The 27,183-nt window shown below is 44.8% G+C and overlaps 1 protein-coding gene and 1 long non-coding RNA gene across 2 annotated transcripts; one reads left to right on the forward strand and one right to left on the reverse strand.

The window, feature by feature from the left end:
- The first annotated feature begins 8,522 nt into the window (after window positions 1–8,522).
- Window positions 8,523–9,257, forward strand: LOC127336259 (uncharacterized). Its single transcript, XM_051363051.2, has 2 exons — window positions 8,523–8,768; window positions 8,892–9,257. Exons 1-2 carry the CDS (start codon window positions 8,610–8,612, stop codon window positions 9,177–9,179), a joined length of 447 nt encoding a protein of 148 aa, XP_051219011.1. The 5' UTR covers window positions 8,523–8,609; the 3' UTR covers window positions 9,180–9,257.
- A 1,245-nt stretch (window positions 9,258–10,502) lies between these two features.
- LOC139836176 (uncharacterized) lies at window positions 10,503–12,244 on the reverse strand. The gene is made up of 5 exons (XR_011752750.1): window positions 12,078–12,244; window positions 11,698–11,872; window positions 11,043–11,118; window positions 10,893–10,954; window positions 10,503–10,808 (listed from the first exon to the last, which is right to left on the reverse strand). It is a non-coding gene; the product is annotated as an uncharacterized lncRNA (long non-coding RNA).
- Between the last annotated feature and the right edge of the window lie 14,939 nt (window positions 12,245–27,183).

A 27,183-nucleotide genomic window follows, 5' to 3' on the forward strand; every position in this document is an offset into this window, starting at 1 on the left:
TCATTCAATTTGAGCATTTTCATCTGAGCAAGTTAAGTGCCCCAGAAAAATTCGTCTTTACGTAATGTTCTGTTTTGACAGATTCTGCATTTTATTTCGCATTGCCTGTTTTGCTATGTTTGATGGATTTGTTTGTTCCATTAACTTTCAGTAGCTTTGTGCAATGTCCAGAAGTGTTAAGAATGATTATGTCACCTCTAAACATGTGAATTTTTGATTATGCACTAACCCTCTAATGAGTTTGTTTTGAGTTTGGTGTGAAGGAAGTTTTCAAGGATCAAGAGAGGAGGATGATACAATATGATCAACGAGAGTGAAAAATCTAAGCTTGGGGATGCCCCCGTGGTTCATCCCTGCATATTTCAAGAAGACTCAAGCATCTAAGCTTGGGGATGCCCAAGGCATCCCCTTCTTCATCGACAACATTATCAGGTCACCTCTAGTGAAACTATATTTTTATTCCGTCACATCTTATGTGCTTTACTTGGAGCGTCTTTATGTTCTTGTTTTTGTTTTGTTTGAATAAAATTGGATCCTAGCATTATTTATGTGGGAGAGAGACACGCTCCGCTGTTGCATATGAACACATATGTACTTAGCTTTATTCTTAATGTTCATAGCGAAGGTTGAAACTGCTTCGTTAATTGTTATATGGTTGGAAACAGAAAATGCTACATGTGGTAATTGGTATAATGTCTTGAATAATTTGATACTTGGCAATTTTTGTGCTCAAATAGATCATGTTTAAGTTCTTGCATCATGTACTTTGCACCTATTAATGAAGAAATACTGTAGAGCTTGTTGACATTTGGTTTGCATGATTGGTCTCTCTAAAGTCTAGATATTTTCTGGTGAGGGTTTGAACAACAAGGAAGACAGTGTAGAGTCTTATAATGCTTGCAATATGTTCTTATGTAAGTTTTGATGTACCGGTTCATACTTGTGTTTGCTTCAAACAACCTTGCTAGCCAAAGCCTTGTACTGAGAGGAAATACTTCTCGTACATCTAAAATCTTGAGCCAAAACCTATGCCATGTATGTCCACCATAACTACCTACTATGTGGTATTTTTCTGCCATTCCAAGTAAATACTTCATGTGCTACCTTTAAATAATACAAAACTTTATCACTCCTTATTTGTGTCAATGTTTTATAGCTCATGAGGAAGTATGTAGTGTTTTATCTTTCAATCTTGTTGGGCAGCTTTCACCAATGGACTAGTGGCTTCGTCCGTTTATCCAATAATTTTGCAAAAAGAGCCGGCAACGGGGTTCCCAGCCCCAATTAATTAACCTTCATTAATAATTCTCTTCACATGTTTTGCTCTGATTCATCAGTAAGCAACTTAATTTTGCAAATAGACACTACTCCATGGTATGTGAAAGGTTGGAAGGCACCCGAGGATTCGGTTATCCATGGCTTGAGAAAGCAAAGGTGGGGAGGAGTCTCACCTAAATAAAACTAAAATAAATAGACACTCCTTCATGGTATGTGATTGTTGGACGGCACCCGAGGATTCGGTTAGCCATGGCTTGTGAAAGCAAAGGTTGGAAGGAGTGTCACCCAAAAATAAAAATAAACTACACTAAAGTACATGTGTAAACAAAAGAGAAGAGGGATGATCTACCTTGGTGGTAGAGATAACATCCTTCGTGGGAGCCGCTCTTTGAAAGTCTGCTTGGCAAGGGAGTTAGAGTGCCCACTACCATTCGTTGACAACAACAAACACCTCTCAAAACTTTACTTTTATGCTCTCTTTATGATTTCAAAACTTGAAAAGCTCTAGCACATGATTTTATCCCTGCTTCCCTCTGCGAAGGGCCATTCTTTTACTTTTATGTTGAGTCAGTTTACCTACTTCTTTCTATCTTAGAAGCAAACACTTGTGTTAACTGTGTGCATTGATTCTTACATATTTTCATATTTGCATTCATCATATTACTTTGTGTTGACAATTATCCATGAGATAAACATGTTGAAGTTGAAAGCAACTGCTGAAACTTATATCTTCCTTTGTGTTGCTTCGAAACTTTCTACTAAGAATCTATTGCTTTATGAGTTAACTCTTATGCAAGACTTTTGATGCTTGTCTTGAAAGTACTATTCATGAAAAGTTTTGCTATATGTTATCTATTTGTTAGCAACTATAGATCATTGCCTTGAGTCACTTCATTCATCTCATATGCTTCACAATAGTATGATCAAGATTATGTAAGTAGCATGTCACTACACAAATTATTCTTTTTATCGTTTACCTACTCGAGGGCGAGTAGGAACTAAGCTTGGGGATGCTGATACGTCTCCAACGTATCCATAATTTCTGATGCTCCATGCTTGTTTTATGACAATACCTACATGATTTGCTCGCACTTCATAATGTTTTTATGCGTTTTCCGGAACTAACCTATTAACAAGATGCCACAGTGCCAGTTCCTGTTTTCTGCTGTTTTTGATTCCAGAAAGGCTGTTCGGGCAATATTCTCGAAATTCGACGAAACAAAGACCCAATATCTTATTTTTCCCGGAAGACCCCAGAACACCAAAGGAGAGTCGGAGGCGGGCCAGAGGGCCACCACACCATAAGACGGCGCGGCCCCAGGCCTGGCCGCGCCAGCCTATGGTGAGGGGGGCCCAGGCACCCTCATGCGCCGCCTCTTCGCCTATAAGACCCCTTTCGACCTAAAAACGCGATACGGATTGACAAAACTCCAGAAAAGTTACTGTGACGCCGCCGCCATCGCGAAACTCCAATTCGGGGGACAGAAGTCTCTGTTCCGGCACCCTGCCGGGACGGGGAATTGCCCCCGGAGCCATCTCCATCGACACCACCGCCATCTTCATCGCCGTTGCTGTCTCCTATGATGAGGAGGGAGTAGTTCTCCCCCGAGGCTGAGGGCTCTACCGGTAGCTATGTGGTTAATCTCTCTCGCATGTACTTCAATACAATGATCTCATGAGCTGCCTTACATGATTGAGATCCATATGATGAGCTTTGTAATCTAGATGTCATATGCTATTCAAGTGCTTAATTATGTGAACTTTGGAGTTACTGTGACCTCGGTGTAATGATAGTGTGTGCACCGTGTGTAACTCCCTTATGAATTGTGGTGTGTTAGTACCTCCTATGAATTCTCACGGTGATGGTGTGGGGTGTTTATTAGTACTTGGGAATACACCTTTGAGGTGTGCTTTTGCACACTTGCCCAATGAATTTGAGTTCTCTATCCAATAAAGAGAGTAGTATGATGAAGTGCTTATATTTATATTCAATTCGATTGCAATGTTGAGAGTGTCCACTAGTGAAAGTAGGATCCCTAGGCCTTGTTTCCAAATATCGAATCTCCGTTTGTTTACTGTTCTGCTACATGTTTGCTTGCTGCCATATTTTATTCAGATTGCTATTACCACTCATATTCATCCATATTACTTGTATTTCACTATCTCTTCGCCGAACTAGTGCGCCTATACATCTGACAAGTGTATTAGGTGTGTTGGGGACACAAGAAACTTCTTGTATCGTGATTGCAGGGTTGCTTGAGAGGGATATCTTTGACCTCTACCTCCCTGAGTTCGATAAACCTTGGGTGATTCACTTAAGGGAAACTTGCTGCTGTTCTACAAACCTCTGCTCTTGGAGGCCCAACACTGTCTACAGGAATAGAAGCGTGCGTAGACATCATATGGCGGCGGCGCCCCTGGAGTCCTTTTGGAGTTTCGTCAATTGTTATCGCGTTTTTAGGTCGCGAGGGGTTTTATAGGCGAAGAGGCGGCGCAAGGGGGCTCCTGGGGGTCCCACCCCATAGGGCGGCGCGCCCCCCTTCCAGGCCGCGCCGGCCTATGGTCTGGGGGCCCCAGGCCTCCCCTCCGACTCTCCTTCGGTGTCCTGGTCCGTCTCGGTGAATTATGATGTTTGGTCTTCGTTTCGTCGAATTCCGAGAATATTGCCCGAACAGCCTTTCTGGAACCAAAAACAGCAGAAAACAGGAACTTGCACTTCGGCATCTTGTTAATAGGTTAGTTCCGGAAAATGCATAAAATCATTATAAAGTGTGAGCAAAACATGTAGGTATTGTCATAAAACTAGCATGGAACATCAGAAATTATAGATACGTTGGAGACGTATCACACATGGGAGAGAGTACCATCTAGCTACAGCCAAGAACCCATAGTCCATGTGGGAATTACTCACAAATCATCATGGAGTCGAAGTGGAGGCGGTGGAGTCGATGACGATGGCTCCGGGGGCACTTTCCCGTCCCGGCAGGGTGCTGGAACAGAGACTTCTGTCCCCCGAAACTTGGTTTCGGCGAGGACGGCGGCTACGGAACTTTTCGTGGACGGAGGGTGATATATAGCGGAGTTTTTAGGTCAGAGGGGTCTTATAGGAGAAAAGGCGACGCGAGGGGGTGCACGGGGTGCCAGTACAAGGGCTAGGCGCGGCCAAGGGTGGGGCCGCGCTGCCCTATGTACTTCCACGTGGCAGCTCTCATGCGCGTGTCCTTCTGGCTTCGTCTTCGTCCTGGAAAAATAAGACTCTGGGCTTTTGTTTCGTCCAATTCCGTGAAACTTTCATGTACAACTTTTCTGAAACACAAAAATAGCAGAAAACAGGAACTGGCACTGCGGCACTGCGTTAATAGGTTAGTCCCAGAAAATGCTAAAAAGTGTGGAAAAGTGCACATAAAACGCAGAGGAATTGGTGTATAACAAGCATGGGACATCAAAAATTATAGCTACGTTTGCGACGTATCACTCCCACACACCTTGCACAGTCTTCCCGTCCGAAAGCGGCACGAAAGGTATTGGGGCTATGTGTGGCATCGTCCTTGAAATAATTGTCTTCAAGCATCTCGGCTATGGCCATCCGGTCGTGGTCTATCTTTTTCTCTTCCCCTTACCCGACTCGCCAATTCGATGCGGCAACATTTTCGCCCATAGGCGAAGAAGAGAGACGAGGAGAAGGAAGTGTTTCTTTCTCTCGGCTGCCGCCCCGACCTCTTCTTGCATAAATTGTTGAACCATCATCTCGATATCGCTATTCATTTGTACATATCATACAACAAAGTAATCAAAAGTTTTACCTATCAAAATTAGGAAAAAAAATCATCTAGTCAATGCACTAAACACCTTGTGTGTGCTGCGACTGTGGGGTGGTGTCGGCCAGATTATTGTGGTGGCAGCCTTAGAAAATGGACAAAATGCCGACTGCTCCTTCCGGTGAGGTAGTCCTGCCGGGATGGCGACGGATGTGGTGCATGTTCGACCATAATCTTGGGACGACTATTACATGTGACAACCCAGTGAGGCGACAGACGTCCAAGAAGGGTGCGACATGCGTGGTGAGACTAGCGGGAGAGGTTGTAGCCAGAGAGAGCCGTTTATGCGCGGACTTAATTGGCGACCGCTATCGCTGCTGATGCGGGGCGGAGGAGGGTGAGATTCATGGGGTGGAAAGAAACCGCAGTTTGTGTGGGAGGGGGGAGGAGGGGCAGGGCTGGCTAGATGGCTATCAATAAATCTCACTAGGCAAAGTACGAGGGCAAAGTAGTTGCATCTTCTTGAAAGAAGAAAAATGGAAATTGAAGTTTTTCTATTTGATTTTGGGACAAAAACTTTTTAAACTGGTCGTGGGTTCTTTTCCTCCGCTTCACCAAGTGCCCCCTTGGATACCAGGGTACACCTAGACTCAAGTAAGTATAAATTAGAAATGGAGACAATGTATTCATTATTGTAATATTGTTTAACTTTTTAAGGGCCACCATTGGCATGATGAACTTTGCAAATAGACCTAAATCCTGAAACAATTAGAGAAACAGTTAAATCTTCAATTGTGTTGTCATGAATCATCCAATACCCCTTTAGGGATCCATGTATGGCGTATTAATCTCTTGGCAGAGAGGACATAGAAGAGGCATCATAGGAAGGGAGACATCCACGAGTGTGTCAATTTGACTCCCGGGCTCATTGGAGCTCTTTATTTTCAACACTTGATTTTTATTTTGAAATATAACACAAGTACATATAGACAATGGTGCATACTTCAAGTTTGGAAAGTCTCAATCTAAAACATGTTGTATTCTACGCTACAAATAAAAAGACTAACTCGTAGATATGATGAGAGTGTGAACAGTGTGCCTTCAAATATTGTCAGTTTTTTTTTGTGTGTAGCCCATTTTATAACATATTTTAGATTTAGATATTGCACATTGAAGTAAATGCTATTAAATATATCTAAAAAATATTTTGGTAAAACTTAAAAAATATTCTTCTTTTCCGATCACAGTGAGATCCTCCTCATCGGTTGTAGATAAAATGAAATTACAATATTTCTCCACCACTAATCAAGATGGATCGTGAATCAGAGCTCAAAGAAGTGGTTCTCCACCACACCGAGCTTAAGGAAGATGGCGTGTGTGGGGGATTTATTGGTACATGCTTAGTGAATTAGATACCGGAAGGACTATTGCCAGCAAGCATGGACTGACCAAGCATAGTGCATTAAATGTTGGCGTTGAGAGTTCAATGAAATTGATGATTTTTTTTTGCGCGTATTGTTGCGTATGACATCTTGTTTCAGCAAAATGTTTCAGTGTCCTCCACGGAGGAGCTGACCCACGCAAGCTCTGCGTGTCGGAAGCCAGCGACAAGTTTGTTATGCCGTTCCCCGCAGCCAGTAGGGTCGCAAACGGGAGTAACAAATCTTTGAGGTCTTCAAATTCTTTCTTCTTCCGGAACCCAATCTTGTATTCTTCTGAAGTCAGCCAAAGATAGATGCTGCAAACATGTTTCATCGTTGTTGTCTATGTCATTCCCGTATGTTTGCTTTGCATGGTTTTTCATGTATTTGTTGTAACTAGCCGGGATCTGTTGTGTCTATCAAGATTTTCTTGTTGTGGTAAAGTGGTCGAATCCTTGCAACATCTTTGAGTGATTTTTACGTGGAGGTGAAAATAATGTTTCACAAGAACAAAAATATGTTGCATGTGGTGGTAGCTTGGCGATGCCAGATTTGACACCTTAAAACGGAGCTCTCCTAGCCAGGCTAAATTGCAAGGAATACACACACTAGTTTCACAGAAGCTAGGATGACATGTTGCATAAAAACCGTGCTAAATTGCAAGGAATACCCACGCTGGTCCTTGGCTTATGGCCAGGAAGCCACCACAAGTTGGCCTTGGCCCTCTGGCTTATCTCCCTAGGTATGCCCGACGGTCCAGCCCTCGGCATATGACCGTGCGTGGGAGCCATCTAGACCGTGCTGCGTGTCCATGTAATCCGGCATACACGCCTCCACTGTCAAATGGACAATATTGTTATTTTTTTTTTCCGAAGACCATATAGAATGCTTGGAGAAGTACATATACTGACAGCTTTTGTATGTCGACGGCTTTGCGGCTGGCTGGCGACTAGGTCATTACTAAGGGCGCTATATGCCGAGGGATGCCATCGGCATAGGTGTATGCCAAGATCCCTTGGCCTATGTCGATGGTTCAGGGCCCTCGTTATAGGGCATGGTCCTTGGTGACGTGATGCGCATGTAACCCTCAAACATGGACATCAGGGAGAACCAAACCGGTACGTACGAAAGCTAAGGAGAGGCGACCGGTAAGCGACGACCAAAACCTATCTAGGGTTCCGTTCCTCTCGTCGGTGACGCCGGTGGTCCGCTCCGCCTCCGGTGTCCTTGGGCCTTGAAGGTATGGCGGACCACGGGCCTCTCACCCGCAGGAGGTTTTCCACTCTTTGTTTAGCCTATTTTCAGTGTCTTCTTCGGGATGTTGAGACGACGGTTACGTCCTGAAGTCTAAATAAGGTCCCGCTGGTGGTGCATGTAGCGTCGCCAGAGGGCGCGTGGACTCATGTGTCTGGCGGATCTCATGGGATCTGGTCAGTTTTTGTGTTTGGTGTGTTTTCAGGTTAGTCTCTTTCGATATCAATGTCGATGGTTGCTGCTCTCGTGTGCTGGTTCTTCGTGGCCTTAGCTCAACGACTTCTCATCTGTTTATTACAACAAGCTCTACTACGACAAGCTTTGTCTAGCTCTATGATGGAGGGGCGATGGCGGCGGCGCGTCTTCGGCTCGCGCTAGTGTTTGTAGTCGTTGCTAGGTCATCCAAAGACCTATATGTAATTTCTATTACTTTTAGATCTCTTTATACTACTGTTGATATTTTTTAATAGATTAGTGGAATTTCGAAAGAAAAAAAACGTGCACATCAGGATTTGGTTCTTCGATCCGCTCCGAAGTATGTGTGTTCGTAGGAAAGGTGGGCAAGCTAGCTAGCATGGGTGCAGCAAATCCTTGTCAACGTACAGTATAATTTTTTTGCTTTTATTGGAAACTTTTCGATCGTGGCCGCTGCGCCACAAAACCCTTGTCGACGATTCTCCACGCACGGCCGGACCACAGAACCTTGTCGACCATCGATTGTCTTCATGCACCCAAGCGATCACGTCTCGACGTGTCACCTGCCACCTCGGCGGCAACCCCTCCGCGTCCGGCCTATAAAATCAGCACTGCTCCTCTCGCCCTCTCCCATCCTACTGCAAGTACAGAACCTCACACAGGCCATCAGCGACTACAACCTCATCCAATTTTTCATATCGAAATGGCTTCTTCTTCCGTGCTGCTCGGAGCCGCAGGTGCCGCCGTGCTCACCGGCACTTCCGCCGGCAAGGCCGTTCCACGGCCATCCTTCCTGGCTGCTCGTCCCCGCACCGTGACCGGTGGCCGCCTCTGCCTGCAGACCCCACCCAGAGCGTCTCCGGTATGTGTAGCAAGTGTTCGTTCATGACTGGATCGTGTCTTCATGTGGATTACATTTGCGTACGCCGATACTTAATTGATCTCTTAGATCATATGCTAACATACACGCATATGTATGCCGCAGGAGTACAACAAGGCTGCGGATGCCACTGAGGACGCCATCGAGGGCGCGAAGGGGGTGGCCGCGGAGCTGAAGAAGGGCGTGGCAGAGGCGGCGGCGGCTGTCTCGGGCGACACGGACAAGGCCGTGGAGGCGACCGAGGAGGGCACCAGCGAGGCGGCGGCTAAGGCCACGGACCTCGGCGAGCAGGTAAAGGGGGCGGCTGAGGAGGCATGGGACGGCGCCAAGGACGCCGCCAAGGGTGTCACCGACAAGGTCGCCGCCGAGGCCAAAGCCGCGGCCAAAGAGTAGCTCTACCATTATACGATTAATTAGTCCAACGATCTGTATGCATACACTTTGATACTAGACATACGATAGTTGTATTCATTCTCTCTCGTACAGGATTATCACTCTCGTTACATGATGTTAATTTCTTTTTATTGATAAATTTACATCGACCAGCACTTGCAAGCTCCTGGTGAATCGAATTAGGTCTAGCTTTTGGGATATACTAGGAGGCATTGGCGCGGTGCACGCCGCGCCCGTGTCCTCTTGTCTGTAGAAAATCTTACTAAGTCTGAATTAATCGGCAGTCGGTGGACAGAAGATTAACCGCGTATGCCCTGTTAGCGGTTGTGTTAGAGGGTCTGGGTCTCGCAGCGGCAGACTGCATTACATTACATGTCACTAATATTTACAAGGGATGCTCCGGTAAGGGACTGTTAGACATTCAGACACCTTGCTTGTAGACAAAAGGGGATCACACCTGGCTGCTAGCAATTCGTTCTGTAGGTCGGCTGCGCACAGCTGCAGATCGAGAGCGGCGGCACCTCTATTTACCAAAATTAAGCGTGCTCTGTGTGAGGCTGCGGAGGTGGAGATCCTCAGTAGGGTGCGTCGCCCTCCTCTTCGTCCGATGAGATGTCGATGATGGCGCTGGTGATCCGGTCGGTGTCGGCAGCTATGACGTGTGTGGCGCTGCGGACGCGGTTGGCCTGACTGTCTGGTTCTGCCGCCGGAATTTCATCTTTCTTGGAGGCTGCTTGTGGAGGATAGTACCTAAGTTTGTCGGTCCGCGGGTGTCGTCGAAGCTGGCCAGAGGAAGGTTCTTGGTAGAGCTGGTTCTGCGGACTTCCTCGGTGGCTTTTCTGGCGGGTGTCCGTGTCCTCGACCAAGTACAGGCTGAGCTGCAACTAACGGGTATGTTATTCTTCCCTGCATGCCTACTGTGAAGCAATATGTGGTAGAACATGGAATCGAAATTACGGAGTGCGTAACACCAATTTTATATATGCCCACTGTTGTTAGCAATTGGCCGTTTTGTACCATTTTTCTCAGATTGTGGTCTTTATCGTGCCAACCCTGACCTACTACTTCATTTGCTCCTCTGAATCAAGCTATAAAGGGGAGGGCAACAACGGTGGGATGAGATTTGGAGGGTGGCAATGGCAGACGCGAGCATGGATCTGGTGCACGTAGGAGAAATCTGGGATGGGGCTCCGCTGAGATTTAGGAAGAGGAGCCTGGTGAGCGGGCAGGTGGTCAGAGCAGGAATGCCGCACATGAGCTTGAGTTGGACTGATACTACTCGCTACTGCATCTGCAAGGTAAATTTACTTTGCAATGCTTTGTTTATATTAGATGAAATAGTTAGCAGCGAACCATGTAGGAGAGCATGGTATTATGGTAAGATAAATTGAGAAGTGGCCCAATTTCTTGTCAGGCTACAAAGTCTCTAAAGGTGCATGGCAAAGTTTGCGCCACTTGTATGCGTCCACTTTAAGGAGCACTACATAATAAGATATCTTAATTATACATCAGGACCTTGAAGCCAAAATTTGACAAACTGGTTGTCTGATAAGAAGGCATGTCTGTAGTCTCCTAGCTGCCTTCTTTCCTTGTTCTGGTCATGTGTTGCATGTGCAGACATAGCAGCGTCTGTAATAAGAATAGGCTGTCAAAATAGTGGTTTGCTACAATTGTATATGAAGTGTGCAACGGATAAGCATGTTAGACGGTCACCTAGTAAAGCTAGCCTTATTGTTTATCTGCGAGAAATTCCTTGGCAGGTCTTCTTTCTCACGCTGTTTGCACCGGAAGTGATGGCCAGATTTGTTGATGAGTGCAACAATGTAACTTAGTTTGAAATATACTACCGATGAGGAGGTATACCTTTTTTTGGTTCCAGATTTGTCTTTGATGGAGATAAGATCAGTTAATCTCGTCACCACTCCAACAATATCTGAAACTGACAGTAAAAGAAAGAAGTGAATGAACATAAGAGCAGACAATACAGTATGCAATTAATACACATGCCTTGCTGGAAATCTGATAGGAGAAAATTGTTTCCTCTGCATGGCAGCGCATCATCACATACAGAGGAAAGTTTTCAAGTCCAGTACAACCTGGGCGATTTTTGTGTTCTATGTAATTCTGATCTTGTATGGGTGATCTGCTATTTGCATTTGGGCCGGGCAGATCCTGTATAAACGATCATCATATCTTCTGATAATTAGTGGCACTATAGGCTGAAACTTACTGCTAGTTGTGCTACATAAAAAAATTAGAGCATACATTCCAAGCTAAATGCATGCATTTTGTGTGCAGGAGGTGGTGGCAAATTCAAGGATGTTAATATTCAGGTAGCAAGCAATGATGCCGAAATCAAGGATGTAAATATTAACTTAGCTGCAAAATATTGAAAGGTATACACTGTTATAGTTTTCGCTATCTAAAGGATGAGTAAGCATTGATAACTAATTAGATTATAAGGCCAGGCTAACTGCTTAGACCTCATATGTAGGTAAATGATGGAGGGATCGAGTACCTCAATGTTCAGAAGGTAGTAGTTGGTCAACGACAATGAACCCAGTTCATAGACATTTTGTTGGTGATCAATGGTCTCCCAGATCCAGGAAACACACACAACAACATTCCTCCGAGACCCTTGAGGTACAAAATCTTTCACCAACATTGCTTGCATTGCTACTCTTCTAGGTTTCCTGCACCATCATATCTTCAGTCAGCCATGAACACTGGTACAAATTGAAGGCTGGAGAGTGTGGAGAGACACATTAGATTGACCAACCTAAACCTATGCATAAGCCACCAGACAGATTCAAATTAACAAATAAGTGCATGTAAAAGAAAACTGAAGAAATAAGTGCGTGAGCCTAACACAAAGTAACCAATAAATCTATCTCTTACCTTGCAACTGGAAAGTGAAGAAACGCCCCTCCCAGGACTGAAGATTGTATAAGAGAACAGAAGACCAAACACGGGAAAGATTAACCACCATGGTCCACCCTTTCTCTCTGCATCGAAGACATACAAACCATAATCAGGAGGAGCATACTTCAGATTTTTGATTAATGTCTCATACAGAGGAAAAGCAAGTGGAAATGAGCAAACCGTAGCTGATAATAGTACACATAATATCAGGAAAAGAAAGGAAAAAAAAGTTAACTGCAACTGTTCATGGTGAACTATATGTATGCTCCGCACAATCTTAGCATAATAAAAAAAAGTTTATTTCAAGGCAAATACCTTATAAGGTTTGAACTCTTTCGTCTATCTGTAAAATTATAATAGTTTAATTCATCGCTTGGTCAAATTGTAACAGTTTAACATATCTAGTAAAATTGTTACTTGAGTGACACAAATGATAGTAGTAAAAGGCAAGCCCAACTCACCAAACAATTATTATATGCATGCACCCATTGGTCGGCTGTTGATAGACTAACCAAGATCGCCTCACTTTTAATGCCAACTACAGTGCTAGCTTCCAAACCAAATATATGATCATGCTACCAATCATTTACTATAAAGACACGTCTTAGGAAACCATATTAGTCTAGCCTTTTCTCCATATGAACAACTGAATCTACATCATTTAGCTGTTACCCTAACAGTATGTTGAAGAAAGTCTTTATAATTTAACTGGTACATTTGCATGTTAATTACTAATTAGTACTGCTAAATTGAAGAAAACTTATAAACCAGTAAAACACTCGGGTTCACCAAATGTGATTCAAAAAATTGATAAGTAGCAGAACGTGAAGAATCCTACAGAAAAAGAAATATGATTATCACCAGAGCAAGAGAGGTCCTAACTTTTTTTTCGATAAGATCCAAGACCAATGTCAGAAGTTCATGTTACAAAAAAGAGAGGTCATGTTCACTGTAATTTGAACAAAGAATCAGGGTCTATATTAGGTGAAACGCTTTCCTGCTTCTTACTTAAAGCACTGCTCCTAAAGAATAATTTAAACCCTGATATGAATTGCAGTATCATGCGCATGAACTTTTAGGATAAGGATCTTACGCAAGCTATAAATTAGCCAATTCAAGCATGAGAAATGGAGCATGATGCCGAGAAGTTATGAGAGAAGGCAAAGCAGTATTGGAGGAGTAACATGGTTACTTGTACTGCTATGGGGATATATTTTAAGCAGTTGCATTTGTGTCAAGGGGAGACCCTAACTAAACCAACGATTCCATTACCTGTTCTGAAATTTTCATAAGAGAAAAGTAGCGGGGAGTAGTACTTTACGACCATATATCTATTATTTATCTCCAAAGAACGAATCCATGGGAATTTGTGAGAGCTAAGTAATTATTGGTTATTACCTTGCAGTAGACATTGCGTGTGTCTTGCAGTACATCACCACAAGGTAGGCTCAAGCACTTAAAATTTACAGTCGTGGATGTTGTAGCAAAAAATTTAATCTCTCACCAATCCAGGGTGGACACATGCAGTACTACTCCCCATTTACCCTAGCTGACTGGTTGCAAAATCCTGAACAATGTAACCTCTTGCACCTAGGTTCATTCTTTGTCCGTAGAGTGAAACACATGCAAAATTGACAACTCACGGATAACACGTTATAATGAATGGGCACAATAAAACTATACTGAAAGTTTAGCCCAGTTCTACCACTGGAACAACTTCAGGAAACAGTCACTATATCAGCAAAGGGTATATAATATGGGCTACCTGGATTATTCACCCAAGATATGGAGTGGCCGTCCTGCTCCACATCACAGCAAGGCTCGACCTCCACGAGAGGGGACCGTGATGGATGCACCTGGTGATGCCATCCTGGATGCAGGGAACAGGATGCTGGCATTCTACGAACCCTCGTACACTATATTCAGCTACCTCCTTGTTGGCAGACCCGGTGGAAATAAACTCTTGGGCACCACAAAGCAAGCACAACTTCACGCCTTTTGTTTCCGCTGCCACTGCTCCCTGTGCATGCCTCGTTGATGGTGCTTCTTTATTTCCAATCTGAATTAAGGGGGAGGGATACATGGGGGAGAAGCACCTTAATTCTGCTTCTTTATTTCCGATCTGAATTAAGGGGAGAGGGATACACAGGGGATAAGCAGCTTACTACATCTGCGTTGAGATGCGAAGTCTCCAGACTGTCGTTTGCGAGGCGGATGCACAGCGCGCACACGGAAGACCAGCCGGTGAGTCGGGGCACCGTCAAACACGCATTTTTGTTGAGAATCCGGAGCGCCTGAACGACGACCTCAAACGAAGGAACCGACCCACTTCAGAGCCACCGGGCACGGAGGAGGTCTCCTGCGCCATGAACCCAATCAGGTCAGACCTCCTCCCCATGATCCAGCACCACGACGATCTCCTCCACTGATTCCCTTATGACGCCGCCACCAGCAGAGCGACTCCCACGTCTCTAGCACATCACCGCGTCGATCTCCTCCGCCGGCAAGGGTGAAGCTCCAGGGCATGGCCGGTGGAGATGGAGGTCGGCCAGGGAGGTGGGAATAAAGGAGATCGTGGGGGAAAAATCTAGAGAGAGATGACGTGTGTGTGGTGGGAGTGGGGTCTTAGCACCGCTTTGACCAAAGTGAATAAACATGTGAAGGAAAGAAAGGTAACCGGAAAGATCTCAACAATATGTAGAGGCAAAGCCTATTAACCGGTATCCGGTAGCCCTTTGGAAAAAAATAGTGCAAACAGCCCTGGAGTTGAAATTTGGAAAAAAACTTATACAGGCTTGTAATGCAGAAGTTGAAATTTGGAATCCATCCGCAGCGATTTTCACAGAGTGTTTTATTAAAGCCCAAGCCTTTGATTTGATTCGCTATGTCCATTGCAGTCGAGAGGCCAATAAGGTAGCTCATGAATTAGCCAGAAGTTCTTTTAGTACAAATTCAGTTCTAAGGTGGACTGATGTTTCTCCAAATTTTATTATCCCCTTTGTACTAAATGATGTAACTCTCCTGGATTCGTAGCAGCAAGTTTTTGACGCACTCTTTTCCTTACCAGGGTACCTAAGGGGACTGGAAGGTTTTTAATGAGGCGGCTTGCTTGCTTGGTTAATATATTGTGTTTCAAAAAAAAAACGGTATCCGGTAGCCCTTTGGAAAAAAATAGTGGAAACAGCCCTGGAGTGAGTCAATGTACCAAACAGAAAAATTGCAACGACGTGTCACACAACCAGTGGATGAATGAAAGGATAAATACGCCATAAACAGTAGCTCGTTCAAGGGGAGCGTTCTAAATCAGCCACCCTTTATATAGGGTATAATATATAACCTCACTCAAACCTTTTTTAAACAATTTCCACCAAAGTTAGATATTCTTCCAGGATGTGGAAGTCTGGAAGACGTAGGCACAAACACGAGGTTTTAAAAAGTTATGAAAAAGGATTATTTATTTTCGTTCCCTCGGGTCGTTAGTTGTACTCAGTTTTCACAGCTCCTTAGTTTTTCCTCAGTTTTCCTCAATCCTTGTCTGAAACACGCAGAAGGAGCTCGGACGAAGGATTCCCGTTTAGTTGACGTTGGTTGGTGCTGGCAAGTGGGGCCGCTGTTGGTGCCCCGCAGTGGACACGTCTCCACTTATCCAGATCATCGTGGGACCCACAACTTGTCCACGTTAGCGCCGGACCCACAGCTTACCCAGGTGACCGTTGCAAAATGGGAGCCCGAGCCAGCCCCGCGCCCGTGCCCGTGCCATTGCTTCCCCTTTCTTTCCCCGCGCCCCATTGTTCTTCTCCGCCAGCGGCAGCCCTTCTCCGGGAGGCGGGTGATGTCTAGTTTCTCTTCGACCTCCCGTTCTTCATGGCCGCAGTATTGACCCGTGCCTTTGACAAGATGCCATGACTGCCCATGCCAGGAGCCTCTGAAGCGGTCGATCTGTAAGACGAACGACAACGGCAACCGTGGACGTGAGTTCCTTGCATGCGAGAGCTTGCCATATAGAGAGGGGATAAGGTTAGATCTCGCTCCAATTTCTCTGTTTTCTCTCGATTCTCTTGTTATTCCCTCGAATTTGGGATTTAGGGTTCACGTTGTTGTTTTCAGATCCTGAAGAAATGCAGGCATTTCGAGTGGATCGATGTGTACGTTAAGAGGCTTCAATTGCAGGAATCAATTGGCGCTATTGGGGAGCGCAATTTGGGAGGGGGGGGGGACTTGCTGTAGAGAATGCGGCGGAGAGAGGAGCCGTTCCGATTATGCCTAATGCTCCCAATGCAGGACTGGTGGAAGTGAAGGGAGAACTGAAGAAAATGAACAAGCAGTAAGGCAGTTGATCGAGTTAAAAAAGCAAGCTAATCTGATGGTTGGTTGTTTTTTCTGTTGTATAATTGCGATCGGATTCTTATCATTGCTCACCAGGCGCTAGAAGTTGTTACAAGGGATACCTTGTTACAAATCCATTATTCAGTTACATGCACTTGTAGTTATTTTCATAGTTAGTGTGTGCATTCACCGAAATTACCAACTATATTGGGATGCTAAAGAAAGTTGATATTTGTTAGAGGGGTGACAAATAATCCATTCACCGAAATCCCCCAAATATGCCAAAACTATATCCCCTAAAAGAAAAGTAAAGCTAAAGATAGTTGATAATTGTTAGAGGGGTGACAATAATGCATTCACCGAAATCCGCAAATATGTAGGGCCTCATGTTTATACCAAAATTATACCACTTTTGGGACGTTTCAATTTACCAAAACTATAACCCAAACTATATTCCCTAAAAGAAAAGGAAAGCTAAAGATAGTTGATAATTGTTAGAGGGGTGATAATAATGCATTCACCGAAATCCGCAAATATGTATGCCTCATATTTATACCAAAATTATACCACTTTTGGGCCGTTTCAAATTACCAAAACTATATCCCAAACTATATTCCCTAAAATAAAATGAAAGCTAAAGATAGTTGATAATTGTTATACGGGTGATAATAATGCATTCACCGAAATCCGTAAATATGTATGCCTCATGTTTATACCAAAATTATACAATTTTTGGGCCGTTTCAAAGTACCAAAACTATATCCCAAACTATATTCCCTAAAAGAAAATGAAAGCTAAAGATAGTTGATGATTGTTAGAGGGGTGATAAATAATGCATTCGCCGAAATCTGCAAACTATATTACGTGGCAAACTCGTTATTGCACATAAATAGAGGGGTGGCACTCTCCACCGACAGAGAGACAGGGGTGGCCACGAAGAGACGGAGAGGGGTATACTGCCCATTAGATCAGTTGATCAACGGTTCGTGGAGTCGATCCGTGTGACAACGGCTTAACCAATCAGGATAAGTTTGGGCTTCTGAGAGCATTTGTGACAGAACTTGAGGGCAAAACTGAGTAGTACTAAGAATCCAAGGGCACATAAATAGTAAATAGACTAAGGGATTCAAACAAAAGAATTAAAAAATGAAAAATGCGTGTTTTGTACAATATAATTCATATTGGGCTACATCAAATTATTTGCAATTCAAATATACATGAGTGTGACAATTATGGCATCATTTAGACAAACTATGTTTTTGGGGAAGATGTTTTGCAAAGGGGTTTGAGTGGAAAACCATGCATCTTCATAGCTACACTAGTGATTCTGAAGTGGCAATTTGTGGTAAAACTTGATTTATATATGTTTGTTAAGGTTTTCTAGGTGGCAGGTTGCGTAGGAAGACTCCATGAGTAGGTGCCACTATGTTTTTATTTTTTTGGATCTTTTTTGCGCATGAAATGACTCAATTAGATATGATACTCATTTGTTGACTCTCTGTTGACCAGCTACTTGAGGCTAAAACTGAGTATATTGCACTTGTCAGTCTAAGTACTCGAGGGGAAAACTGAGTACATATAAAATTTCTATATAAGGCCCGAGGTTATAACTGAGTACACCAAACGTCCCAGGGTTAGACTCGTGTCGTGGTGCACGCTGCAGCCGTGCATAGCGGACGCGTGTTGCGGTACACGCCACCTTCGTCTTTATAGAGCCCTTTTTCTCTCCCTCGATGCACGTTCTCACTGCAACCGCCTCTCCTGTCCCATCATCTTCTCCACAACCGAAGAAAAACACCGAAGAAAACCGCCGGCGATGGAGAAGAATGAGATGCCCATTGTTGGTGCATCAGCCGCCGGCGCATCGGCCGCTGCCCCCGTCCAGGCCCCTGTCGCTGCTTCCAACGTAGCAGCCGGCGCATCGGCCGCCACCACCGTCCAGGGCCCCGTCGCTTGGAACCCGTACGAACCAGTGCCGTACGTCGCGCCGGAGAACCCCTACGACACCAGCATCGTCGATGACGAGCCGGAGGTAACCCTTTGCTCCCTTGTTCTTATCCCATTTCAATCCTTTTGTGTTAGATCTCGCGTTATTAGGGTTCGTCTATTCCTAGTTCAATCCATTTGTGTTAGATCTTGCATTATTAGGGTTCGTCTGTTCCTAGTTCAATCTTTTTGTGTTAGATCTTGCGTTATTAGTGTTTGTGATTTGCTTTTGTTTAATATTTGTGCCGATGATGATGAATATTTGGGCACAAATTGATTCAGGGTTTGGTCAGTAAACAATTGGTGTGTACAAATTTGTTGTGCATGATCTTTGGTTTATTGACTCAAATCCTGGATATAAGTGTGTCCAATGTAAATGAGGCTACCTCTTTTTTTCGAGCCCATATTATCATGCATGATCTTTGTTCACTCTCTGTCCCATCATCGTTGCAATTGACTCCGTGTTTTTTGCACCATCTTTGGTGCTACGTGACAGGTGCAGAGCATGACGGCGTCGACAAAATGACGGCAGCAGTCCTTCCACACTAAGACTCGTCACGTCCTCAAGTTGCTGCAGTCCGGCCATTACGATGGCCCCTTTGCTCGAGGCATTTACAAGCGCCCCTTCTGCAACAGAAAGCTCCGCGCCACCGACTTCAACTGCCCGGTGAACCATGCTGGATCCATTGGCAGATGCGGCGCTAGAGTTGGAACGACCGTGAACGTGCATGCGTTCATGGCCAAACACAAAGCACTTGGGATTCACCTGCGCAACCTCCAGGCGAGTCACAGGCGCTACCTGGAGGCGTTGAATGTGCCTACTGCACTCTGTATGTGACTGCTTTATCTGTAGAGCAGCTTAAATTCATGTAAAATGTAGCTTATGTTATATCTATCGGTACTACTGTTGGATCTATCGTGAATATATCTATTCTATGTTGGCTGCTGTATGCAGCTTATCCTATATTTTCTCTGGATTTGTGCCCTAGATTTCCTACTTGATTGGGTAAAAACGAAGGCATAAAGAAATGAATGGTCTTAAAAAACAGAAGTAGAAGCTGCTCTAGATTTGCTACCAATTTGGGCTATCAAATATGAATGAGATCGAGCAAGAGAGAGGAAAAAGGTACATTGAAAACTGCTAATCTGGACGAAAGAGACAGAAACCACTCGTGCCCACGTCCCGGATCCACACGGCTCCACACGCTACGGCCCCACACGCTACGGCCACACAAACACGGTCTCGTCCTGTCCCACGCGGTCCCTTCCTACCAGCCCCACACGACACGGCCCCACACGACGCGGCCCCGTAAACGACACGACCCCACTCGTCAGCACGGAATGGTCAACTTAACGGATTCCTTCCGTCCGAGCTCCTTCTGCGGGTTTCAGACAAGGACTTGGGAAAAACTGAGGAAAAACTAAGGAGCTGAGAAAAAACTGAGTACAACTAAGGACCTGAGGGCACGGAAATAGAAAACCCTATGAAAAAAGAGCTGAAATAATTCAAAGCACACATACAATACACATATACTATTCTCACGCGATTCAAGGTTTATGTAATCCTTATGATTTTTCCCCGCAAAAAAAAATCCTTATGATTTGATCCACGTCATTCTGTAAGTGGATTCTGTACCATTTCATTACTAGCTGCATTGTTGGTGGCATTATTCATTTTTATGGATTTGTCTTCTTTTTCTTGAGGCGTGCCTCGAATTTGTATCTAAGATTTTTTTATAACGTGGTATATTCATGCTGCATGAATGTTGCTAGTTTTATTTTACAAAAAAAAAAATCATGTCTTAAATGTTTATCGTGCGACGCAAAAAATTAAGCAAAAAAATAATGATGTTCGTGGAGTATTACCGAAGGAGCAATCAATATACAAGCATTGAATAGTCCCTTTCTCATTAAAACAATAATTCATTTGTTTCCTGTTCCATTTAACCAGAACTAGATTATACCCCGCTGCCGGATATGCATTAACCCAAAATGAAGAAATGTGAAGATAAAATAAAAGAAATGTGCATAGTTTATTCTCGTTTGAACTAAAAGGAAGTAAAGCCATGTGCTCAACTGATCGGAAGTTCAAGTTGGCTCTGGGATTGGTTGCGTTATGGCAAGGAATAAATAAGCTCCCCCGCAAAAAAAAGGGAATAAGCTACAATGAAGTAGACCTAGTGTGACTTAATACAACAATACACAAATGTAACCCACTTAAGGCCATAGGGTTTCAATTTTATGCTAGATAGTAAAGTTCGAGAAAGACTTTCTATATATAATCACACAGCATAATGCCTCCACAAAAACTGAAAAAACAACCTAATGTCTCTAGTAAAGCGCATTCTGTCAATCACCATGTGAATGAAAATATTGGAGGGCACCCCCATGACTTCATTTACATTACATCAAGCAGTTCAGTTGCACACAGTAGATACATGTTTCAATCGCCCTACTCACTTGTAAATTGTGTCCAACATCCTGATGGTGAGGCGATATATAGTTTGTTGCCAAATGTGCGAGTATCTTATTCTCGGAGGCCACTTGCAAGTTGCAAGCATATAGTGCAGCCAAGCTAATGAACTTCGAAAAACATTCCAAACTCTTAAATGGTTGCGAAAGCGAGATCACCTTTTTCTAGCATATGAGGAAACCATATAAACCTTTTGTTTCTTAACGTAAGACGTTTTGCCAAACTAAGTTAGTTTTCCAAAATATTCTATATTATGGAACAAATGTAGTACTGATTTATTGTAAACTTCAAATTGGGCAACATTCTGAAAAACAGTAACCCATACTATAAAATTGTTATAGTTAAAAATCAAGACTACACAATGGTTGGGTCTCAACATTTTTAGCTCGAAATTTCCTTGAATACCGTGAGAACATAAAATATTTTACTATAACTTTTATTTTTCTGAAACTTCGAAATCTGTTTTCGAGTTTGTCGAAAATTCTAAGAACCCTAGTGAATGAGCCGGCTCAAACCAAGCTAAACCGGGTCGTTGTCCACAGACTCTTCCATGTGCACGCCAAGAGTTAGATTCTGAGTCAACCAAATAATCATCGTGTTTATGGATCTTTTTTCTTAGACATTAATGACCTCGAGAGTCCGATATGTGTTAAAATTCCCTAAATTGTACTACTTTCGTTCACTAGTATAGTACGACGTCTTGGCAAGCTAATTTAGCTTGCAAAAAAAGTCTTATAGTTGTTGGAGATTTGGCTTGAACGATACTTGGACTCGTATCGGTTACGTGTTGATATATATAGGCATATGAGTACATCAAGGGGGTATCCATATACAAGACATATGGTATACGGTATAAAGACAGAAGCACTATACATAATCTAACACACCCCCTTAATCTGAACCTTGAACAAGGTTGAGATTACGCTTAAATTCATCTAACTTTCTTGCTGGAAGTGCCTTGGTGAAACCATCTGCAACTTGATCTTTGCTTGATATGAACTTGATATGTAGCAAATTGTCTGCAACTCGTTCTCTGACAAAATGGAAATCAATCTCAATGTGTTTGGTGCGAGCATGAAACACAGGATTAACTGACAAATAGGTAGCACCCAAGTTGTCACACCAAAGAACCGGTTTTTCCTTCAGTTTTACGCCTAGCTCACGCAGTAGAGCTTCAACCCATATCAATTCAGTTGTAGCATTTGCCAAGGCCTTGTATTCAGCTTCAGTACTGGACCTAGAAACTGTAGCTTGTTTTCTGGCACTCCAAGACACCAGGTTAGATCCAACAAATATAGAAAATCCACCAGTGGAACGTCTATTATCAAGTGATCCTGCCCAATCTACATCTGAAAAGGCACTAAGGAGCATAGAGCGAGACCTGGTAAAAGTGATCCCAACATGTAAAGTGTCCTTCACATACCGAAGTATGCGTTTTACTGCTGTCCAGTGTTCAGTGGTTGGAGCATGAAGATACTGGCAGACTTTATTAACAGAGAATGCCAAGTCTGGACGTGTCAAAGTCAAATACTGTAATGCTCCAACAATGCTTCTATATTGAGTGTTATCATCTGGACCCAGAGGTGTACCTCCACTGAGACATAAGGGTTCTGTAGGTGACAAGGGAGTCGGTGCTGACTTGCAACCACGCATACCAACCCTGTCAAGCAACTCTGAAGCATACTTTCCCTGTGTCAACAATAATCCATTTTGTATTTTCTTTACTTCAATACCAAGAAAGAAATGCAAGTCACCTAGGTCCTTTATGGCGAAATCTTTATTGAGATCACGTAGTAGAGCAGCAATGGCATCATCTGAAGGACTTGTGACAATTATATCATCAACATATATCAACATAAAAATGGTTGTACCTGACTTATTGTAAAGGAACAATGAAGTATCAGCCTTGGAAGGTATGATACCAAGTCTGCAGAGCTTGGCACTTAACCGAGCATACCAAGCCCGGGGAGCTTGCTTCAGGCCATAAAGAGCTTTGTCAAGTTTACAAATATAATGTGGAGCACGTGGATCCTCAAAACCTGGTGGTTGTCTCATGTATACTTCCTCTTCCAGAACACCATGAAGAAACGCGTTCTTGACATCTAGCTGTCACAAGCTCCATCCACGAGAAACAGACAGAGCCAAAACAACCCTTATAGTAGCAATTTTCACCACAGGACTGAAAGTGTCTTCATAATCAATACCATATCTTTGTTTGAATCCTTTGGCCACAAGACGAGCCTTGTATCTATCCACTGTTCCATCTGCCTTTTTCTTGATACGATATACCCATTTGCAGTCAATTAAGTTTCTGGTTCTACTAGGGGGAACCAGCCTCCATGTCTTGTTTTCCAACAAAGCATTATGTTCTTCCTCCATTGCTTTGCGCCAGTGTGGATCATCAAGGGCTTCTGTCAGATTTTGCGGTTCACCTGTAGAGGCCAACATACCATACCTCACAGTACCATCAGTATATTGTTTGGGTTGTCTTATACCATTTTGGAGTCTTGTTCATGGCTGGACCGGAGGTGGAGTTGGTGTTACATTTTGTACAGGCGAAGGGGCTGCAGAATCTCCTTCGGATGTGTCCTCCACAGAATTGTCTGCAGAGCTGGAGGCCGCAGAAGATCCTCCAGCCGACAGCGACGGTGACAGGCGCGTGGCCGGCACACGCCGTGCCGAGATGCAGGGCGCGGAACCATCGCAGGGCTGCCGCGTGGCGCTAGCGGAGGCAGCCCGGTCGGGGGACCGGGGAGATCGCGCGGGAGAATCCGCTCCGGGCGGCGAGCGAGGATCTGCCTCGGGATCGGGTGCGGCAGAGGAATGTTCCTCCTCGTGTTCAGCACCATTTTCGTCGTTTTCTGCAGCTTGTGTATCATCATTTGATGCACCGTTTGCACTGTTTTCAGCGGTGTTTTCGTCCAGATTTTCTCCTGCTGCTTCTTCAACCTGTTGCACGTTAGTAATAGGCACAATAGGCGCAATATTATCATCAATACATGCATCACCCCCTTGGTGCAAAGGAGTGGAAGTGGGAAGAAGTAAAATGTCTTGTTTGAGACGAGCGCCGGCATGAGGGTGGAGAGTGGCAAAAGGAAACACACGCTCGTCAAAGACAACGTCCCTAGAGATGTAAACACGACCAGTAGTCACATCAAGACACTTCACACCTTTGTGAAGAGGGCTATAGCCAATGAAGACACAACGTTTTGAGCGGAAGGCAAGCTTGCGAGTATTGTATGGGCGAAGATTAGGCCAACAGGCACAGCCAAAAGTGCTGAGAGCATCATAGTTCGGTGTGACATGCAGCAGGCGCTCGGTGGGGGACTCAAAATTAAGAACCTTGCTGGGAAGAATATTAATAAGAAATGTAGCTGTGAGAAAGGCTTCATCCCAAAATTTCAGAGGCATGGATGCATTAGCAAGCAATGCAAGACCAACTTCAACAATGTGTCTATGTTTTCTTTCAGCAGACCCGTTCTGTTGATGAGTGTGCGGACATGAGACATGATGTGAAATACCAACTTTTTGAAAGATGGCATTGAGTTTCTCATACTCGCCCCCCCCCCCCCCCCCCCCCCAATCAGTTTGCATAGTGATAATTTTCCTATCAAACTTGCGCTCAACATACTGCTGATAATTAAGAAAGGCTTGATAAACATCAGAACGCTTTTTCAGCAGGTAAATCCAAGTAAATTTACTAAAATCATCAATGAAGCTTACATAGTATGCATGTTTTCCCACAGAGAGTGGAGCAGAGCCCCATACATCAGAAAAAACTTGCTCCAAGGGAGCAGTGGAAACACTAGTAGACACAGGATATGGTAATTGGTGACTCTTGGCAAGTTGACAAGAGTCACATACATAAGGTGTACTCTCTGGGGTGTAAGCTATTTTATTTCTTCTAAGTACTTGTTGAACCACAAATGAAGATGGATGTCCTAAGCGGCGATGCCAGGTTGAGGAAGATGGCTTTATTGTGAGGAAGGCGAGCTTGGAGGTCTCATGGAACATGGGCAGCAAGGGATAGAGACCACCATGGCAGGGACCTCTAAACAGAACTCTTCGTGTGGCCTGGTCCTTAATCAAAAAGAAGAAAGGGTGGAACTCAATAAATACATGATTGTCTAGAGTAAATTTGTGAACAGATAAAAGATTCTTGGATGCATTAGGAACATGGAGAATATTTTTGAGATCAAAAGAACCATGAGGGGTATGCAGTGTTGAATGACCAATATGGCTAATGTGCATACATGTGCCTTCAGCAGTGCGGACTTGATCACGGCCATTGTACTTCTCATGCGTGGAGAGCTTGTTCAGCTTGCTGGTGATGTGATCACTGGCACCGGTGTCAGAGTACCAGTTAGTGTCAACTCCATATGATGCAAAGTGTGCACCCTTGCTGTTACCACAATCACCATCATCATTGTTATCATCCTGAAAACGCCACCAGCAGTCCTTGGCGTCGTGACCATGTATTGTGCATATTTGACATGTGACATCAACATAGGGTGTAGGCACCCGGTCAGAGCGTCCATGAGGGCGATTTTTGCCGCCATTGCGGCGACGGTCATCATCTCTTGAGCGGTAGCGGTCACCTCCGCCACCATCATTGCGTGAGCGAGAGTCATCACGGTGGTACTGGCTGTCGCGACGGTCACGGCGGTCACGATAGTCACCACCACCACCACCTCCTCCACGGCCTCGAGACTCCTGAGGGCCACGATCTGCACTACGGCGAGCAAGGTTGGCGGAGGAGCTGAAGCTTTCAGTAGACTCGGGTTCAGGTGGTGGATTGCGCATGTCATAGGAGCTCAGTTGCCCGAAGAAGTCATCAAGCGTGATGTTGGGGTTGCCGTTGACGTTGGTGATGAGAGAGTTGTAGTGGCGGGTGTCGAGGCCTTTGACAAGGTGCTCGATCAGTTCGTCGTCATCCAGACGTTTGCCGATGGCAGCAAGTTCGGAGGCGAACCCCTTCATTTTGGTGAAGTATTGGTCTGCAGTCAGACCTAATTTGGGCGTGTCGTTGAGCTGGCTGCGGAGAAGCTGGATCTTGGAGCGAGCCGCAGTCTTGAACATCTTGTCGATTGTCGACCAAGCCTCGGCAGTAGTCTCAACACCAAGGACATGGGACAGAATATCAGGAGACAGGGAGTTGAGCAGGAACCTCAGGACCTGCTGATCTCGTGCGATCCAGGCGGCATAGGCTGGATTTTCCACCGTCACCTTTTTGTTGTTGGAGTCTTCGGTCTCTAGGGTTTCAGGTGGAGCACTATCGGACCCGTCGAGAAGGCCCATCACACGTGCACCACGGAACGCAGGGAGGACCAGCGCCTTCCATGCAAGATGGTTGGTGCGAGTCAGCTGCTGCGCCGGTGGGGCGCCGAGGGCGGCGGCCAGAGTCGAGGTCGCGGACGATGAACTCATGTCGGCTGCAGATGTTGTTGTCGTAGATCGTGTAGGTGCGGCGGCGGCTGGGAGAACAGCGGCGGCGGCGGTTGTCGTTGATGTTGTTGTAGGTGTAGATCGTGTCGTTGGCGGCGGCTGAGAGACAGCGGCGGCGGCAGTTGTTGTCGTTGATGTCGTTGTAGATGTAGATCGTGTCGTTGGCGGCGGCGGCTGAGAGACAGCGGCGGCGGCGGTTGTAGTGGTCGTATGTTGTGTAGAGGCGGCGGCGGCTGAGATTCAGCAGCGGCGGCGCGGGCGTCGGGCGACAGCTAGGTCTCGGAAGAGACCCGCTCTGATACCATGTTGGAGATTTGGCTTGAACGATACTTGGACTCGTATCGGTTACGTGTTGATATATATAGGCATATGAGAACATCAAGGGGGTATCCATATACAAGACATATGGTATACGGTATAAAGACATAAGCACTATACATAATCTAACAATAGTAGTGAACACACAGGAATTAGCGTATTTGTTAGTTGTTACTTTCAATCAGTGACCATGCGCCTATTAGCCCACTTGTTATTTCTCATGAATAATTAACGGTTTGCTATTTGCAGTTATAGGCTTTCAAATTCAAAGGTGCGAGTTCAGCACACGGAGAGATCAGTGATGACATCTCGCAAATATCTTGAGCTCGGACGTAATCCTCAACATCAAACGTAGACGCGACGATTTGGGGTTTTCATCCGTTCCAAACAGGTCACGTACGCTTGCACGAGAGGTGGGCGCGCCAAGATTCTTTTTTCTTCTTTCTATTCCAGGCAAAACACTCCCGGGTCACGAGTATGTCTGCGGCACCGCATAACCTTGTCGACAGTCGCCGCACCACACAACCTTGCCGA

The sequence above is a fragment of the Lolium perenne genome, chromosome 2 (genome assembly GCF_019359855.2).
Source record: "Lolium perenne isolate Kyuss_39 chromosome 2, Kyuss_2.0, whole genome shotgun sequence".
NCBI lineage: Eukaryota > Viridiplantae > Streptophyta > Magnoliopsida > Poales > Poaceae > Lolium > Lolium perenne.